At 53.4% G+C, this 20819-nt stretch overlaps 1 protein-coding gene across 2 annotated transcripts in view; it reads left to right on the plus strand.

The window, feature by feature from the left end:
- Window positions 1-2133: 2133 nt before the first annotated feature.
- Window positions 2134-20819, plus strand: part of LOC122563333 (uncharacterized) — a 61431-nt gene continuing 42745 nt past the window's right edge. The window contains exon 1 of one of the 2 annotated variants that reach the window (XM_043717073.2): window positions 2134-2340. In XM_043717073.2, the coding sequence (XP_043573008.2) occupies window positions 2141-2340 (200 nt within the window). In that variant the 5' untranslated portion in view covers window positions 2134-2140. Of the gene's footprint in view, window positions 2341-13684; window positions 14044-20819 lie in introns of those variants that run through there. The other variant, XM_043717072.2, reaches the window with a different exon arrangement.

Genomic DNA, 20819 nt, shown 5'->3' on the forward strand with positions numbered 1-20819 from the left:
ACATAAAGACAAAATACACATTGGACAAAGCGAAATGCAAATAGACAGAATAGGCAAAGAGAAGGGTAAAACACTCTCTTATTGGGGCAAAGTTCAAAAATGCAGAAAGCAGGACGGACTCATAAAAATAAACACATACACAAGGTATGCAGTACTCACTTTCGCCTACATACACAAGGGTAGAAGACATTGGCGGGGACTAACATACACAAATAAACACAGGGCCAAGGCAACCGAAACAATGATAAACACATCGATACGTGCGCACATACAGTTCTCCCGAGCAATTCGGGAGAAAATGCTGATGCAAGCAGCTAAGTCCGCACCCATTGAACAAATGGAAAACACAGATGACTCAGGGGGCAACACGCTCTGACTAACATGAGATGAAAAACACTCACTTTAGTAATCGGGACAAAATGAACAACCACAATGGGTCAAATTGACCCCATACATGAACTGTACTTATAGAGGCGAAACAAAACATACATCACGTGGAATACAGTACATGAGAATGGAGGAAGCAGACGTATAGGAACACGTGGCGATGCCTCAAACTCAAATCACTGGCTCGAAACCGAGGGGGTAAGAAAACGGTAAACTGTAATTCCAGTTCTCTGAGCCTCTCAAATGGCTGGTGATGCATAAATGGTATTTAAGCTCCCGGCCAGATCAGCCGACCAACTAGAAACCTCCGGAAATATCGACTGCGATAACTCGGCAGCTAACTTCACCGTGAGCGCCCGCTGTAGGGGACGTGAAGTTTTCAGTTAGAACCACACCTTCCAGATCATGGCGATCACGTCACTCATACACTAGACGGGGGGGGGGAGGGGCGCGCTGACGGTCAAGACGCTGTTTCGGTTAACTAAAATCAGCAGCTTTGAAAACACACCAATAGATTGCGACAGCCGATCCTTTTACGGAAATACTGGTGTTGTGCAACATGTGTCAGGAAGGACAAAACTAAACTTCCGGCTGCTGTTTGCGAGCAGCCAGCCGGTAAATAACCCTGACAGAAACGTCAGCGTGTCACCGCCATAAGGATTCTATATTGTTGATACGTGCACTAAACATGCCACAGAGATAGCGCCGACTCAGGCCGTGTTCTATCGTCAGGAAATGCAACTATACGCAGAAAGCTGCTTCGCGTAAAGCGGAAAGAACAAAGCAGGAATTCGAGACCCTACAGATTGCTGTTTGAGGTAACACCGTTTTATCAACGGCACTCAGGTTCCCAAACAGCTCCGCCCTGTACTTCCTCGCCACCCTGCTGGCTGAGTGAAGTGTTGCGCCTGAATGTTAAAACAGGCTCAAACTGTAACAAGAATCAAGCAACAAAAAAAGAACAGCTAATGATTCATATAATATGTGGGATAAGAAGGTGCAATAAAAATGATGCATTTATAGATGAGCCTGTAGGGTGATGCAAATCGTTGCTTCTCGGGGGATTCGGGAGGTAAAGGCGCCAGGCGGGCTCAGGTTTGATTGACAGGGGCCATCACGTCGGCGCCAGTTCTCTCTGAGGGCGGTGGCGCGGGCCAAGGGGGTGGGGCGGCCTTTGATTGGCGGGAGCCGGAGGTCAGGGTTGAGCCAGCGGCCAATAGGAACGGGCGGTGTACGCGAGCGGCCGTGCGTCGTGGCCGCGGGGCTTTTTGCGTGGAGACGCCGGCCGTTGGATGGGGACAGGGGCCACCGCAGTGTTACCACAAGGCGGTGTAATTACCCCCTTGTCAGAGCAAACCCGTCACCGAGTCAAAGCTCATCTCTCACTGCCTTATCGGGTTATTACCAACGACGCTTCTTGTTTTTCTTCAAGGACACAGCTATCTGACGGCTGTCAGGTGGTGCAGTCTCATGGCCGGACTCCCTGATTGACCTGCCGCGCGCTTTGTTTCTTCTCCAGGGTGAAACGCTGCAATCTGCTGCCCTCCACCTCTTGGTGTTGCTGAGGAGACGGACTGTCCACTCCGCGCCATTTCCCGCTGGCCTGAGGATTGTGGGAGTCCGCCTGCAATTGCCGTCGGCGGCCACGGAGTGGCGCTGCCGAGCGATCTGAGGGAGGGAGTTTGGGGGCGTGCGGGCGGGGAGGGTAGGGGGGAGCAACAACAACCCCTACAACAACAACCAGCACCAACGGATGAAGGGGAGGGGAAGGGTCGAGGGAAGCAGCTGCCGCCAGACCAGGGTGACCGCGGAAAGGAGCAGTTCGAGCAATCTCGCCTCCGGACCATCAAAGTCGCCCATGGATTTGAGCAGGGCGCCTGCCTCAGCGCTGTCTATGAGCAGCCCCCAGAGCCTGGTGGTACAGAGCCCCGACATTTCGGGTACCATTCCATGGTAAGTACTGAACCCCACCCCCCTTTTTTCTTTGTAATGTTAGAAAATCTTCTGCCTGCGTCCACTTGGGTTGTTTCGGTGATGATTCAACACGCCGTACGTCCACCTACTGGGCAGACAGACTCCAAAGATGGAAATGTGTTGCTGGAAAAGCGCAGCAGGTCAGGCAGCATCCAGGGAACAGGAGAATCGACGTTTCGGGCATGAGCCCTTCTTCAGGAATGAAGGGCTAATGCCCGAAACGTGGATTCTCCTGTTCCCTGGATGCTGCCTGACCTGCTGCGCTTTTCCAGCAACACATTTCCATCTCTGATCTCCAGCATCTGCAGACCTCACTTTCTCCTGACAGACTCCAAACCCAGAGCAGGGCGAAGGAAGTCTCTCCCAACTCCCAGAGAAGTTCAGTCAGCTGCAAACCCTCCTTGAGATTCAGGGCTGACGTGCCAAGGATTGTGTGTGTGTGTGTGTGTAAATTGTGTGGGTTTCTCTGAAGGAGAGCAGTGGAATTGGAGAGTGACTCTTGTCTGAGCTGCAATCTGAGCCGGCTTTGAAGGGGACTGGGAAAAGTTGTTTACTCTGAGCGATCCTGAACTACGAACAAATCACTGCGGGCGCTGGAAATCTGAAATGTGTATTTTTTTTTAAAAAAAAACTTAGTTAACGCCTCGAGTCCGATCCGACCCCTCTTCGGGACTCTCTGTTTCCGAAGGGTTTCTAAGTGGACTCGCGAGCTGACTGTTTCCCTCCCGGAGACACTGAGATGCTCCAGCGCTTGGAGATTTCATTTCAGGGTCAGAGAGCTGCTACCAGTGACGGGACTGAGGACAGTGTGGGGGGGGGGGGGGGGGTGAGGGAGACCCTCTTGCACCCCTCACTCCCCGGATAAACTCCAGCAGCATCGGACCTTCAAGCCTGTGCAGTGACTGTCCGTTTACCCGAACTCCCCGTTTCCGTGCCTGTCATCTCACCCCCACCCCATCTCCTTCTCGCTGCCCACCTCCAACCATCCCCGTCACCGAATATCCCACCCTCTCGGCCTCGATAACTAACAGACCACCCTACTCACACATTCCCCTTCCGCCCCCGCCATTTCTCCTTCCACATTTTCAACCCCAAACTACACTCAATCTTCACTCCACCTCCCCTCTGTGCCTCCACACGCCGCCTTTCTCTCCCATCCTCCTCCTCCCCTACATGCCCTGTCACCTCTGCTCTCATCTGACCCCACCACTCACCCTGCCCTCATTCTATTCTCCCTCTTCCTACTCCCCCCACCATCCACCATCTTCCTACCCCCCCACCATCTTCCTACCCCACCCACCATCTTCCTTACCCCCCCACCATCCACCATCTTCCTACCCCACCCACCACCATCTTTCTACTCCCCCACCATCTTCCTACCCCCCCCACCATCTTTCTACCCCCCCACCATCCACCTAACCCCCCACCATCCACCCAACCCCCCACCATCCACCATCTTCCTTCCCCCCCCACCATCTTCCTATCCCCAACCATCCTCCATCTTCCCCACCACTATCCTCCATCTTCCTACCCTCCCACCATCCTCCACCTTCCTACCCCCAACCATCCTCCATCTTCTAACCCCACCACCATCCTCATCCTCCCTCTTCTCTCTCCGCCCTCACCCCACCATTGTCCCTCTCTATCCCTTTCCCTCACATGCCTCTTCCCTTTCCCCCTCCCCTGCCATCAGTTGCTCCCCCTCCCCTGCCATCCGTCGTCCCATGTCCCACTCCGCTACCATCCGTCACCTCCTTTCCCCGTCCCCTTACATCCTTCGCCCCCTCCTCCCACTCCCCTGCCATCCATTGGCCCCTTTCCCCCTGCCATCCATTGGCCCCTTTCCCACTCCCTGCCATCTTTCACCCCCTCCTACTCCCCCACCATCCATCACCCCCTTTCCCACTCCCCGCCATCCACTGCCCCCTTTCCCACTCCCCTGCCATCCATCGCTCCCTTTCCCACTTCCCTGCCATCCATTGCCCCCTTTCCCCTCACCCTGCCATCCCTTGTCCCCTTTCCCACTCCCCGCCATCTTTCACCTCCCTCACCATCCATCGCCCTTTCCCATTCCCCGCCCTCCATCGCCCCCTTTCCCATTCCCCGCCATCCATCGCCCCCTTTCCCAGTCTCTGCCATCCATTGCACCCTTTCCCACTCGCCACTATCCATCGCCCCCTTTCCCACTCCCTCACCATCCATCGCCCCCTTTCCCAATCCCCCGCCATCCTTCGCCCCCTTTCCCATTCCCTGCCATCCATCGCCCCCTTTCCCAGTCTCTGTCATCCATTGCCCCCTTTCCCACTCGCCACCAGCCATCGCCCCCTTTCCCACTCCCTCACCATCCATTGCCCCCTTTCCCAGTCTCCGCCATCCATCGTCCCCTTTCACACTCCCACACCATCCATCGCCCCCTTTCCCACTCCCCGCCATCCATCACCCCCTTTCCCACTCCCCACCATCCATTGACCTCTTTCCCACTCCCCGCCATCCATCGCCCTCTTCCCCACACCCCCGCCATCCATCGCCCTCTTTCTCACTTCCCTGTCATCCATCGCCCCCTTTCCCACTCCACCGCCATCAACTGCCCCCTTTCCCACTACCCTGCCATCCATCGCCCCCTTTCCCACTACCCTGCCATCCATCGCCCCCTTTCCCACTCCCCCGCCATCCATCGCCCCCTTTCCCACTCCCCCGCCATCCATTGCCCCCTTTCCCATTCCCCACCATCCATCGCCCCCTTTCCCACTCGCCACCAGCCATCGCCCCCTTTCCCACTCCCTCACCATCCATCGCCCCCTTTCCCAGTCCCCCGCCATCCTTCGCCCCCTTTCCCAGTCTCTGTCATCCATCGCCCTCTTTCCCACTCGCCACCAGCCATCGCCCCCTTTCCCACTCCCTCACCATCCATCGCTCCCTTTCACACTCCCACGCCATCCATCGCCCCCTTTCCCACTACCCTGCCATCCATCGCCCTCTTTCGCACTCCCCCGCCATCCTTCCCATTCCCCCAGAATCCATCCCCCCTTTCCCACTCCCCCGCCATCCATTGCCCCCTTTCCCACTCCCCTGCCATCCATCGCCCCCTTTCCCCCTCCTCCTGCCATCCCTTGTCCCCTTTCCCACTCCCCGCCATCTTTCAGTCCCCCCACCATCCACCGCCCCCTTTCCCACTCTCCCGCCATCCATCGTCCCCTTTCCCACTCCCTGCCATCCATCGCCCCCTTTCCACCGACATCCGTTGTCCCCGTTCCCATTCCCCGTCATCTTTCACCCCCTCACACTCCCCCACCATCCATTGCCCCCTTTCCCACTCCTCCACCATCCATTGCCCCCTTTCCCACTCCCCCGCCATCCACTGGCCCCTTTCCCACTCCCCCGCCATCCACTGGCCCCTTTCTCACTCCCCCGCTATCCATCGCCCCCTTTCCCACTCCCCCGCCATCCATTGCACCCTTTCCACTCCCCCGCCATCCATCGCCCCCTTTCCCACTCCCCCGCCATCCTTCGCCCCCTTTCCCACTCCCCCGCCATCCTTCGCCCCCTTTCCCACTCCCCCGCCATCCTTCGCCCCCTTTCCCACTCCCCCGCCATCTTTCGCCCCCTTTCCCACTCCCCCGCCATCCATCGCCCCCTTTCCCACTCCCCCGCCATCCTTCGCCCCCTTTCCCACTCCCCCGCCATCCTTTGCCCCCTTTCCCACTCCCCCACCATCCATCGCCGCCTTTCCCACTCCCCACCGTCCATCGCCCCCTTTCCCACTTCCCCGCCATCCATCGCCCACTTTCCCTTGACGCCACCACTCCTTTCCCTCTACTCCAGCATTCACCCCAACCAACACCTCTTTTCCCCAGTTACCCCTTTACCTCACCATCACCCCTTTTCCCCAGCATCCCCCCATACCTCACCATCACTTTACCCTACCATCACCCCTTTTCCCCTCCATCCCCCCTTCCACGTTTCCCTGCCACACCTCCATCCCCTCTCCACCAGCGCATATCTCACCTTTCCCTCTCTCTTGCCATTACCCCCTTTCCTTCACCATTCCCCCCTTTCCCTCTCCATCCATTTCACTCTCCCTCGCCATTCCCCATTTTACCTCTTCCCCATTCTTCCTCTTCCTTCGCCCTCGCTTACTCCCCACCACCCTCCCCCTCCACTTCCCCTCACCTGCACCCTTCCTCCTCATTCCCTCTGCACCCTCCCTCTGCTTCCCCCACCCTCCCCCCATACTCTTCCCCACCTTCCCCCCCCACACTCTTCACCCACCTTCCCCTCCACACTCTTCCCCCACCTTCCCCCCCACACTCTTGCCCCACCTTCCCCCCCACACTCTTGCCCCACCTTCCCCCCCACACTCTTGCCCCACCTTCGCCCCCACACTCTTGCCCCACCTTCTCCCCCACACTCTTGCCCCACCTTCTCCCCCACACTCTTGCCCCACCTTCTCCCCCACACTCTTGCCCCACCTTCCCCCCCACACTCTTGCCCCACCTTCTCCCCCACACTCTTGCCCCACCTTTCCCCCCACACTCTTGCCCCACCTTTCCCCCCACACTCTTGCCCCACCTTCCCCCCCCACACTCTTCCCCCACCTTCCCCCCCCCACACTCTTCCCCCACCTTCCCCCCCCACCCTCTTTCCCCACCTTCCCCCCACACCCTTCCCCCACCTTCCCCCCCACACTCTTCCCCCACCTTCCCCCCCACACTCTTCCCCCACCTTCCCCCCCACACTCTTCCCCCACCTTCCCCCCCACACTTTTCCCCCACCTTCCCCCCACACTCTTCCCCCACACTTTTCCCCCACCTTCCCCCCACACTCTTCCCCCACCTTCCCCCCACACTCTTCCCCCACCTTCCCCCCACACTCTTTCTTCCCCCACCTTCCCCCCACACTCTTTCTTCCCCCACCTTCCCCCCACACTCTTTCTTCCCCCACACTCTTTCTTCCCCACCTTCACTCTAATCACCTCACCCCACACAACCTCCCTCTCCCCATCCTTCCCCTCCACCCACTCTCTCTTCCCGCACACTTTCCCTCTACTTACCCTCACCCCACAACCGACATTCACCCCACACACCCTCTATCCCTCCTGCCCAGCCACGCTCCTCCACAAAACAACTCCTACCCTCTACAGCCCATTCACCCGCCCTCCCCACGCCACCACACACCTTCTACCCCCTCCCTCCCTGCATCTCATTCACTCCCCACTCACCCTGCCCCCCAACTGCTATTACCCTCCCCACCCCTCCTTGCCACCAACTCCTCTTTGCCCCCCAACCCACTCCTGCCCCTTACTCTCCTGCATCCCAGCCCCTCCTTCAACTCCCTCCTTCTCTTTCCTGTCCTCTCTCTCCCTCCTTCTCTGCCTTCCTTCCCCTCCCCACCCTTTCCACTTCCTTCCCCTCACAAGCTCTGCCTCCCCCTCATCCTAACTCAACCCCCTCCCCCTCCAAACCTGCACCCTGCTCACTTTCTACGCTCTCTTGCGCACCCTCACTCTACCTCCTCTACTCCATTTTGCTTCTCCCATTCCCAGCCACTCCCTCCCCTCCCCTCCCCCATTCTCTCCTCTCCCCTTCCCCTCGCCACGTTCCCATTCTCCCCTTCCCGATCATATCTCCGCCCTTTCGCCATCTTTCCCAACCCATTCCACATACTATCCCTCCCCATTCTCTCACATCCTCCCCTCCATTTTCTCCCTGCCCCCTCCCCCACTCCCTCCATCCTCTCCCACTCCCTCCATCATTCCCCCATCCTCTCCCACTCCCTCCATCATTCCCCCATCCTCTCCACTCCCTCCATCATTCCCCCATCCTCTCCCACTCCCTCCATCATTGCCCCATCCTCTCCCACTTTCCCCCATCTGCCTCCCCATCCTCTCCCACTTTCCCCCATCCTCTCCTGCTTTCCCCCCATCCTCTCCCGGTTTCCCCCATCATTCCCCCATCCACTCCCGCTTTCCCCCCATCCTCTCCCGGTTTCCCCCACCCTCTCCCGGTTTCCCCCACCCTCTCCCGCTTTCCACACCCTCTCCCGCTTTCCACACCCTCTCCCACTTTCCCCCCATCATTCCCCCACCCTCTCCCGCTTTCCCCCCATCATTCCCCCACCCTCTCCCGCTTTCCCCCCATCATTCCCCCACCCTCTCCCGCTTTCCCCCCGTCATTCCCCCGCCCTCTCCCGCTTTCCCCCCGTCATTCCCCACCCTCTCCCGCTTTCCCCCCATCATTCCCCCACCCTCTCCCGCTTTCCCCCCATCATTCCCCCACCCTCTCCCGCTTTCCTCCCGTCATTCCCCCACCCTCTCCCGCTTTCCCCCGTCATTCCCCCACCCTCTCCCGCTTTCCCCCCGTCATTCCCCCACCCTCTCCCGCTTTCCCCCCATCATTCCCCCACCCTCTCCCGCTTTCCCCCCGTCATTCCCCCGCCCTCTCCCGCTTTCCCCCCGTCATTCCCCCACCCTCTCCCGCTTTCCCCCCATCATTCCCCCACCCTCTCCCGCTTTCCCCCCATCATTCCCCCACCCTCTCCCGCTTTCCCCCCATCATTCCCCCACCCTCTCCCGCTTTCCTCCCGTCATTCCCCCACCCTCTCCCGCTTTCCCCCGTCATTCCCCCACCGTCTCCCGCTTTCCCCCCGTCATTCCCTCTCCCGCTTTCCTCCCGTCATTCCCCCACCCGCTCCCGCTTTCCCCCCATCATTCCCCCACCCTTTCCCGCTTTCCCCCACCCTTTCCCGCTTTCCCCCCGTCATTCCCCCACCCTCTCCCGCTTTCCCCCCGTCATTCCCCCACCCTCTCCCGCTATCCCCCACCCTCTCCAGCTTTCTCCCCCCATCTCCCGCTTTCCCCCCATCATTCCCCCACCCTCTCCCGCTTTCCCCCCATCATTCCCCCACCCTCTCCCGCTTTCCCCCCATCATTCCCCCACCCTCTCCCGCTTTCCCCCCATCATTCCCCCACCCTCTCCCGCTTTCCCCCCATCATTCCCCCACCCTCTCCCGCTTTCCCCCATCATTCCCCCCACTTCCCCATCCTCTCCTGCTTTCCCCATCCTCTCCTGCTTTCCCCCATCATTCCACCCGCTTCCCCTATCCTCTCCCACTTCCCCCATCATTCCCCCATCCTCTCCCGATTTCCGACATCATTCCTCATCCTCTCCCGCTTCCCCTATCCTCTCCTGCTTTTCCCCATCATTCCCCCATCCTCTCCCGCTTTCCTCTGTCATTCCCCCACCCTCTCCCGCTTTCCCCCCGTCATTCCGCCACTCTCTCCCGCTTTCCCCCCGTCATTCCCCCGCCCTCTCCCACTTTCCCCCCGTCATTCCCCCGCCCTCTCCCGCTTTCCCCCCGTCATTCCCCCGCCCTCTCCCGCTTTCCCCCCGTCATTCCCCCGCCCTCTCCCGCTTTCCCCCCGTCATTCCCCCGCCCTCTCCCGCTTTCCCCCCGTCATTCCCCCGCCCTCTCCCGCTTTCCCCCATCATTCCCCCACCCTCTCCCGCTTTCCCCCTGTCATTCCCCCACCCGCTTTCCCCCCGTCATTCCCCCACCCTCTCCCGCTTTCCTCCCATCATTCCCCCACCCTCTCCCGCTTTCCCCCGTCATTCCCCCACCCTCTCCCGCTTTCCCCCCGTCATTCCCCCACCCTCTCCCGCTTTCCTCCCGTCATTCCCCCACCCTCTCCCGCTTTCCCCCCATCATTCCCCCACCCTCTCCCGCTTTCCCCCCATCATTCCCACACCCTCACCCGCTTTCCCCCCATCATTCACCCAACCTCACCCGCTTTCCCCCCATCATTCCCCCACCCTCATCCGCTTTCCCCCCATCATTCCCCCACCCTCACCCGCTTTCCCCCCATCATTCCCCCACCCTCACCCGCTTTCCCCCATCATTCCCCCACCCTCATCCGCTTTTCCCCCATCATTCCCCCACCCTCATCCGCTTTTCCCCCATCATTCCCCCACCCTCACCCGCTTTCCCCCATTCATTCCCCCACCCTCTCCCGCTTTCCCCCCATCATTCCGCCACCCTCTTCCGCTTTCCCCCCATCATTCCCCCACCCTCTCCCGCTTTCCCCCCATCATTCCCCCACCCTCTCCCGCTTTCCCCCCATCATTCCCCCACCCTCTCCGCTTTCCCCCATCATTCCCCCACCCTCTTCGCTTTCCCCCGTCATTCCCACATCCTCTCCCACTTTCCTCTGTCATTCCCCCACCCTCTCCCGGTTTCCCCCCGTCATTCCGCCACCCTCTCCCGCTTTCCCCCCGTCATTCCCCCGCCCTCTCCCGCTTTCCCCCCGTCATTCCCCGGCCCTCTCCCGCTTTCCCCCCGTCATTCCCCCGCCCTCTCCCGCTTTCCCCCGTCATTCCCCCACCCTCTCCCGTTTCCTCCCGTCATTCCCCCACCCTCTCCCGCTTTCCCCCGTCATTCCCCCACCCTCTCCCGCTTTCCCCCCGTCATTCCCCCACCCTCTCCCGCTTTCCCCCCGTCATTCCCCCACCCTCTCCCGCTTTCCCCCCGTCATTCCCCCACCCTTTCCCGTCATTCCCCCACCCTCTCCCGCTTTCCCCCTGTCATTCCCCACCCTTTCCCGCTTTCCCCGTCATTCCCCCACCCTTTCCCGCTTTCCCCCCGTCATTCCCCCACCCTCTCCCGCTTTCCCCCCGTCATTCCCCCACCCTCTCCCGCTATCCCCCACCCTCTCCAGCTTTCTCCCCCCATCTCCCGCTTTCCCCCCATCATTCCCCCACCCTCTCCCGCTTTCCCCCCATCATTCCCCCACCCTCTCCCGCTTTCCCCCCATCATTCCCCCACCCTCTCCCGCTTTCCCCCCATCATTCCCCCACCCTCTCCCGCTTTCCCCCCATCATTCCCCCACCCTCTCCCGCTTTCCCCCCATCATTCCCCCACCCTCTCCCGCTTTCCCCCCATCATTCCCCCACCCTCTCCCGCTTTCCCCCCATCATTCCCCCACCCTCTCCCGCTTTCCCCCCATCATTCCCCCACCCTCTCCCGCTTTCCCCCCATCATTCCCCCACCCTCTCCCGCTTTCCCCCCATCATTCCCCCACCCTCTCCCGCTTTCCCCCATCATTCCCCCCACTTCCCCATCCTCTCCTGCTTTCCCCATCCTCTCCTGCTTTCCCCCATCATTCCACCCGCTTCCCCTATCCTCTCCCACTTCCCCCATCATTCCCCCATCCTCTCCCATCATTCCCCCATCCTCTCCTGATTTCCGACATCATTCCTCATCCTCTCCCGCTTCCCCTATCCTCTCCTGCTTTTCCCCATCATCCCCCGTTTCCCCTGTCCACCCACCCTGCAACATCATCCCCCGTTTCCCCGCCCCCCCACCCTGCACCATCATCCCCCACTTCCCCCTGCCCTTTACCCTCTCCCTATCCTCAACCATCCCCCCTCCCCCAACCATCCCTCCTCCCCCAACCATCCCTCTCTCCCCCAACCATCCCTCTCTCCCCCAACCATCCCTCTCTCCCCGATTCCTTCTCCCCCTCTCCCATTCTACCATCCCCTCTCTCCCTTCCCCATCCTTGTCCCACCCATTCCACATCCCCACCCAACTCTCTCCAATCCCTGATTTCCCACTCCCCTTTTCACACACACTTTCTACCCACTGATACCTCCCTTTACTCTCCACATTCCCCTCTTCACCCATTTCCCTGCCCCCCACAGCCTGGAGCAGGCGGATGAAGTGTGTTTTGGTCGCTCCGCCCCAGACTCGAGGAGGATCGTGTCAGCCCATAGCCGGGGCTTCCTGCCGCCTGTGACGCTGCGGCTCGACGTCTGGCGTCACGACGTAGATCACTGCCATTGGTCCGATCTCGGAGCGCACGCCTCCACCTCACCCGGGATGTCCCGGCTCGCGGCTGGCTCTGATTGGCTGGCGGCCTTTCCTCTCTGGCCAATGGAGTGATACCTGGCTGCACCATCCCGGAAATGAGAGAAGCTCTGGGAGGAGTGGTGTGGGTAGGATCCAGGCGTGGGGGGCGGGTGGTGAAGCAGGATTCCCCCCGGCTTTGGTGGGCCGGGGAGAAGGAGCATTCCTGCTCTGAGGGTGGGGGGAAAGGATCCTCGGGGTGGCAGGGAAGATGGATCCCGGCGGAAGCAGTAGACAGGAGCTGCCGTGGGGGTGAGAGAGATTTCCTGTTGCTGAGAAGCCCGGCTCTGTGGCTTCTTTACCTACAGCCTGCTGCCGCTTGATCTCGGGGCATTGCCTATAACCTGGCCACAAATTATTGCAGCATTTCGCTCCAATTGTGATCTAGTAGCAGGCCAGAAAGTAGTTATTTTCAATATAAGCCGCTACGAACAACGCATCACCAAGAAAATAGTCATAAAAACGATATGAAACCTGGCTTTATAAACTAGGTTTGTTGTAGACATCAAAACATTCACTCACGTTTCACTAAATTAAGCAGGAGTCTATGTTTCATTTGTAGTTTCATATTTCGCATGGACTACGGGATACAAGGCATTTGTAGCTCTGTGTCTTAGTGAGTGTTAATGAGGTATGATCGATCAGCTTACACCCTAAGCTTAACGAGATATACATATGTTGTACCTTTTTTTTCTGGTTTGACTGCATTAAGACATTTTCTGCAGAAAGACATATACAACAGGGGAATCTTGACTGCCTTACTGCGGGCTCCTGTTGAGAGACACATCCAAACTACGAAATGTATTTTGACACGAGAAAAGGCGCGATTTAATCGCTTATGGTAATGGTTATCATCACTAGTTTAGGTCAATTAATCAGCCAAATCATTTATTAGAATGTGTTGGTTTTGAGGGTAGAGGTGAGTGTAAGACTTGTGATACTCCCATCGGTTTGAGGTCAATATTAGCAGTAAGTGCCTTGCGCACTGAAAACAAAGGCCTTCCATTTGAATCCATTGCTCGCCACTCGGCAACGGCGTTTCGGGAAAGGTGGAAACCGAGGTTTTATATCCAGTACTGAGCAGTATTTGGATCCCTCGCCTATCGTGACTAGGGCAACGGTTACACTAAACTGCAGCTACCTGTGCTAAAACAAATGCGAAATCCTACCGAAACGTCCCAATATTTCATCAGGCACGCCCCCTCTCCCGATACAACGCGCACCGTAGTAAAAAAAAAGCAACACTTATTAAAAACCGAGGCGAATTGATGAACTTTTAGAGCTGTCGATTCGTTTATAATCTCACCGGTAAAGTGCAGATGTAACGTTAGAACGTGTGAAGGGAATGCAGCCCTCCTTGTCCAAGACTTGCCCCGGATGGAGGCGGAAGTTCCGGATCCAGTGCCTGATCTTTCCTCTTCCTTCCACCACCCCCCTTTTTGCTCCTCAATCCCAGAGGATCAAAGGATCCATCTCGGATTTCATAGATTCAAAACGGACTTTTTTTAATATTAATACAATGTGCTGATTGGCTCCGTTCAATTTTATTAGAGATTTTGGGGTGGTCGATGCTGCGAATTCCCAGTATCTGGATTGAGGTGTTGGGAAGAGCCATATGTTGACAGTTCCTTCAGTGCCCACCGGACCTGCCATAACTTCCCGTTTCATGGCGAGCTGTCTTGCTGATAACTGCAACGAGTTTTCTGGCTGAATTCCAAACCATGGGCTGAATCAGATTCGGGATTGCCAGGAGATACCGCCAAGCTGGAGAACGCAGTCGTGGTTAGTTGTTCCTTGAGTAGTGACCTAGCGGGTTTAAATAAACTCCGGCGTGAATCCAGAATTTGGGCTAGATATTATTCAAGAGTTCTGGTAGCTCGGTTGATGTGAGCTTTACTTTCAGTTTGAAAGAGCAGCGAATATGACAGAGGGAGTGCCTGTAGCTCCTGATATGCCTCATCAAATTTGTTTGACCTATTTTTTCCTAATCAACCTGTCCACAGATGTTATTACACATGGGTAGCGCAATGGCTCAGTGATTGGCACTGCTGCCTCACAGCGCTAGCGACCCGGGTTCGATTCCCGCCTCGGGCGACTGACTGTGTGGAGTTTGCAGGTTCTCCCCGTGTCTGTGTGTTTCCTCTGGGTGCTCCGGTTTCCTCCCACGGGTGATTTGGCCATGCTCACTTGCCTGTAGTGTTAGTCAGGGGTAAATATAGGGTAGGGGAATGGGTCTGGGTGGGTTGCTCTTTGGAGGGTCGGTGTGGACTTGTTGGGCCGAAGGGCCAGTTTCCATACTGTAGGGAATCTAACCTAATTTATAGTCTCTGGAGCAGATGGAATTTGAGGAGAAAGTGAGGTTTGCAGATGCTGGAGATCAAAGTTGAAACTTTATTGCTGGAACAGCACAGCAGGTCAGGCAGCATCCAGGGAACAGGAGATTCGACGTTTCGGGCACAGGCCCTTCTTCAGGAATCTATGGAATTTGACCCAGACTTCCTGGTCTAGGGGTAAGGACACTACAACTGCACCACAAGAAGGCCTTTTTGATCCTGGACCTTGTTCTGCCCTTTTCCTTTTTTTGTGCTGACACTTATTTTCCACTTTGGTATATATTTAAGGCAGGCACCTGTGTGGGCAGTTTCAGTTGTGTTGCTGCTGTCTCACTCATGGTTTTGCCATTCGAAGTTGAATTAATTCAGATTTGAAAAAGTTAATTGGGTCATAGCAGATTTAGACACAGGAGTTTACAAGTTGCCTTTCCCACGGTAATTGTCCAAACACTCTTTGCCAAGAGTTTGAGTAATAGGTGTCGTCCCCGCATAAAACAAAAAATTGGCTCCTTTCCTATGACTGCCTGATAAGTCTTCAAATGTGCACAGGGTATAACACTTTGGTTGCTATCATTTAGTTTGCTGTGCACTATGTTGGAGGTGTATATGTGGGAAAAGTATTTTATAAATCGATCATATAACAGGAAACTCTGTGCTGTATATATCTTTTGCAATTCATAGAGAAGACTACTTTTAGTGACTGGGCCTGAAAGACTTGATGTATGATGTAGCACACTCAGGCCTTGCCCCTTTGATGCCTCTTTTAAAAACCCACCTTTTCCAGAAATGTTATGACACACAGCAGTGGAGGATGGGACACTTTGGTTCACATTGCCACTGTGCCTCATGGGTTGTTCTAATAGGTCTATCCAATTAGCCTTCCCCTGCACACATTTGCTGCTTCAGTATCAATTGAGTTACCTTTGGAAAATTACTACCAACAGTGCTTTCATCAGCCTATTTAACAGTGAATTCTAGATCATCACATCTCTGCCGAAACCTTGGATAAAAGCAAATTACTGGAATCTGAAACCAAAAGATTTGATAAAGGGTCAGTCAGACTCGAAACGTCAGCTCTTTTCTCTCCTTACAGATGCTGCCAGACCTGCTGAGATTTTCCAGCATTTTCTCTTTTGGTTTCTGCCTAAACCTTTCTCCTTTATTCAGTCACTGGAGTTCTTGAACCCTATTGTCTCCGCTTATTGACCCTCTGCCATTGGAAACTGATTTTGATACAGCAAATCAGGAGAGACATTCATGATTTTGAACACCTCGAAAATTTCTCTGCTTTAAGGGAACAATCCCAGTGCCTCCAGATATCTGGTCTCTCCTTGGACTAAATCAATATCCTTTCTGGACCCTCTGCAAGCCTAGATGTCCTCCTAAAGACCTCCTGCTGAGGCCCAACCTGTGATTTATCAACACGTTAATGTCAATTTCTTGCATTTACGTTTCACTTTTAAAAAACACATTACGATATAAAACAAAAACCGAAATTGCTGCAGAAGCTCAGGTCTGGCAGCACCATTGGAGAGAAATCTGAATTAACGTTTCCAGTTGAGTGACCTTTCCTCAACTGATATAATAGGGTTTTACAATAGTCTTTCACCCTTCTACTTCCACCTTTTGAGTAAGTGTGTATGTGTAGCCTCTGTTCTTGCAACCCCTTTGTATTGGTGGCATTTCATTCATAATTCCTCCCCTTCTAGCTATCATCATACTTATCTACATTAAATTTCATCTACCTCGTGTCTGCATTTTGTGCAAATGCTGAAAGTAGGCCCAAGTGCTGAACATTAATTTATGAGACAAATAACGCTAATTCTCAAACTGACTCCTGCAATAGGCCGTGCATTACTGCCCTGCAGTCTGAAAAACAATGGTCAATGTTACTCTGTTTTCTGTCTCTTGGTTAGTTTCGTCGCCATATTCCTACTGTCCCTTTGGTTGACATGTTCAATTCTGTTATGCTTTTTAGACTTGAAAGCCACTTCCTCAGCATTTGGTCATCTTTTAGGTGACAATAGTTGGAAAGTTTTTGAGGAACTAGCAGACAGGGAAACCACTAGGGGGAGACAGTGACATTGTGCTAATGATATTGGCAAATGATCTAGGCTCAAGATATTGGTTCAAATCCCACTTTGGATGCTGACAGATCATAAATTCATTGCAATCTGGAATTGAAAGTTGCCCTCAGTGATGTTGCGGCAAATACCACATTTAGCCAGGCATAAGTAAAGATGAAATAAATAAAGATAATTAGTTTCTTACAGTTTGGTGAAAGATTCAGACTTTTCTGTTGTTCTCTGCCAGTAGAAAGAAAAACAGAGTTAACATTAAATCCAATATGACTCATCGTTTGAACTCCAACTCTATGGTCTCAAAATATTAACTCTGTTTCTCTCTCTGTCTCCCACAGATGCTGACTTTCTTCAGCACTTTCTGTTTTTACTTCAGATTTTCAGCATCTGCCTACTTTGCTTTTCATAGAATCATACATTACAGAACAGGCCTTTGGCCTATCGAGTCTGTGCTGCTGAAATGACACTAAATCTAAACTAGCACTTGGCCCATAGCCTAAATGTTGTGATATTTCAAGTGACCATCCAAGTACTATTTAAAGGCTGAGGTAACCTGATCCCATTACCCTCCCCAAGCAGTGCAGTGCATTCTGGATCCCCACGACTCTCCGGGTGAAGATACATTTTTCTTTAATTCCCCACTAAACTTCCTGCCTTTCACTTTAAAAGTGTACCCCCTTGTTATTGATCCTTCAACAAAGGGGAACAGCTGTTTTCTATCCACCCTGCCCATGCCCCTCATAATCTTATACACCTCTATCAGATCCCACCTCAATCTTTGTAAGCTTTATTTTCATATGATCTGATCTATTTGCTTACTTAGTGGGACTCTTTTTATATTAGTAATTAGATGTGCTTTACCATGAGTCATGGTTTATTATTGTTGAAACACAAAATAGGTATATGTACAATGTTACAATAATATGTAATATTCCAAGTAACCTTACTGTTCTTAAATGTCTATGCTCACACACTAGTTTTAAATCTGCTTTGGGAGCACAAGATGTTAGAAAGTGTATACTGACCTGATTACAGCTGGTCAAACTGGAGTTGAGGCTGTAGTTCCTGCTGTCAAAGTTCCTGCTTTTGGTTAAAGACAAAAAAGTTGCAGATGCTGGAATCTGGCATCTTGAGTTTTAACCCTTCTTCTAGTGGTAAAGTCATACCCAAAATCTTGACTTCTCCACCTCCTGATGCTGCCTGGCTTGTTGTGTTCTTCCAGCCTCCCGTTTGTCTACTTCCTGCTTCTTGGTCTTGATGTTCTCTGGAGATTGTATCAGACACCTCTGAGTTGAGTGACTTCTTTTAACTCGTTATCTGGGTCATTTCCAAGTTTGGTGACTTAGCAGCAGTTTGATGTAACAGAGTAAGTAACATAATTTAAACTGAGTTACTATCTCAGAAAGGGTGTTGCAAAAGACAGTACTGGATATTATAATGTCCCCTATTGATTGAGCTGATCACAGGAGCCAAGCTGTCTCAAAAACAGTTCCCTGAAAGTCAAATGTATTGTTCCACCTGAAACCTTGTAGCAGCATCTCATCAACAATCCATCCACTAATCAAACAAGTTGAATGGCTTGTATATCTGTCTGGCTTGATTCAGTTTGATAGTGAATATTGCAAGCTTCCTGGCTTAATATCTCATTACTTCTGTCTCATTAACAGCTATGCAAACAAGGTAACCGCTGTGCATACTCGTTAGTGTGGCCTGATCCCTGTTCAGTTGGCCAGTTTTCCCAGCATACCCTTCAGTTGCTTCCAGTGTCTCAAAATAGCTGTTATTATTTAAAAGTGATATTCCACTACTTACACGTCTCTTCTCCAAAAAAACCCTAAGTTTGTGTTGCCTCTCTTCATAGCTAAAGCAATCCATCCCAAGAAACATTCTGGTAATCTCTATTGCACCCCCTCCAGTGCAGCCACATCCTTACTATAGTGCAGTAACTAGAACTGCGCACAGTATTCCAGCTGTGGCTTAACCACAGTTCTGTACAGCTCCAACATAATCTTGATGCTTTTTATAATCTATGCCTTCACTGATAAAGGTAAGTGTGTTATATGCCTTCTTCACTACCCTTTTAACCTTGCTGTCTTCTTTCAGCCAGCCAATTCTGTATCCAGACAGCCACATTTCCCTGTATCCCATACCTCCTAACTTTCTGAATGAGCCTACCGTGGGGAACCTTATCAAATGCCTTACTGAAATCCATATACACCACATCCACTGCTCAGCCTTCATCAATGTGTCTCGTCACATCCTCAAAGAACTCTATAAGGCTTGTGAGGCATGACCTGCCCCTCACAAAGCCATGCTGACTATCTTTAATCAAACTATGTTTTTTCAAATCATCATTAATCCTATCTCTCAGAATCCTTTCCAGTACCTTGCTTACCACAGATGTAAGACTGACTGGTCTGTAATTCCCAGGGATTTCCCTATTCCCTTTCTTGAACAGTGGAACAACATTCGCCTCTCTCCAATCATCCAATTCTACTCCCGTGGAGAGTGAGGATCCTTCCCACCAAGGCTTTTTCGTGCCCCCTCCTCGCTCTCCTCAGTCTATTTTTGAGTTCTTTTCAAAAAAACCGTGCAATCCTCTCATGCTGTGCCAGATCCTTTTTTCCTCAACCTTAAGATGTACAGCATGGAAGTAGATCCTTTGGTCCAACTCGTTCATGCCGACCAGATATCCCAACCTCATCTAGTCCCATTTGCCAGCACTTGGCCCATATCTCTCTAAACCCTCCCTATTCATATACCCATCCAGATGCCTTTTAAATGTTGCTATTTTACTAGCCTTCACCACATCCTTTGGCAGCTAATTCCATACATGCACCACCCGTGTGAAAAAGTTGCCTCATACGTCCCATTTATATCTTTCCCCTCTCATCCTAAATCTATGCCCTCTAGTTCTGGACTCTCCCATCCCAGGGAAAAGACTTTGTCTAGTATGTTTTATAAACCTCTATGAGGTCACCCCTCAGCCTCCGATGCTCCAGGGAAAACATCCCCAGTCTATTCATCCTCTCCCTATCGTTCAAATCCTCCAACCCTGGCAACATTGTTATAAATCTTTTCTGAACTCTTTCGGGTTTCACAACATCTTTCCGATAGGAAGGAGACCAGAATTGCATGCAATATTCCAAAAGTGGCCTAACCAATGTCCTGTACAGCTGCAACATGACCTCCCAACTCCTGTACTCAATACTCTGACTAATAAAGGAAAGCATACCAAACGCCTTCTTCACTATCCTATCTACCTGCGACTCCACTTTCAAGGAGCTATGAACCTGCACTTCAAGGTCTCTTTGTTTAGCAACACTCCCTAGGGCCTTACCATTAAGTGTATAAGTCCTGGTCTGAATTGCTTTTCCAAAATGCAGCACCTCACATTCATCTAAATTAAACTCCATCTGCCACTTCTCATCCCATTGACCCATCTGATCAAGATCCTGTTGTAATCCTGTTGTAACCACTACACCTCCGAGTTAGGTGTCACCTGCACACTTGCTAACTATACCTCCTATGTTTACATCCAGATCATTTGAAGAAAAATAGTGGATCCAGCACTGATCCTTGTGGCACTCCTCTGGTCACAGGCCTCCAGTCTGAGAAGCAGTCTTCCACCACCGCCCTCTGTCTTCTACCTGACGAGAAGCTCCTCTTCTCTAGTCAACCAAGACTCCTTCACCTCACCCTTCCTTGCCTGCCTCAGTGGGACAAAGTTATCCAACACTTGCAACAAGTGGTTTTAAACAGCCTCCATGTTTCTGTTGTGCATTTCCTGTGGAACAATTTTTCCCAATTTATACTCCACAGAAATTATACTGCTATTAGACATGAGCTGTGGAGTATAAATTGGGAACAATTGTTCTACGGGAAATGCACCATTTCCCCTCCCCCAATTAAATACCTTCCCATACTGTCTGTTCTGATCCCTCTCCATGGCTATGATGAAGGTGAAGTGGTTGTAGTCACTGTCACTGAAATGCTCTCCCACCAAGAGATCTAACACTTGGCCTGGTTCGTTGACTAGCACCAAATTCAATATGGCCTCACCCCAGTTGGTCTATCTACATATTAAGTCAGGAACCCTTCCTGGACACACCTGACAAAATCGGCTCCATCCAGACCAACTGCA

This window comes from Chiloscyllium plagiosum, unplaced genomic scaffold, assembly GCF_037043375.1.
Source record: "Chiloscyllium plagiosum isolate Xiang-an unplaced genomic scaffold, Cpla_swu_hap1 HiC_scaffold_26, whole genome shotgun sequence".
Lineage (NCBI taxonomy): Eukaryota > Metazoa > Chordata > Chondrichthyes > Orectolobiformes > Hemiscylliidae > Chiloscyllium > Chiloscyllium plagiosum.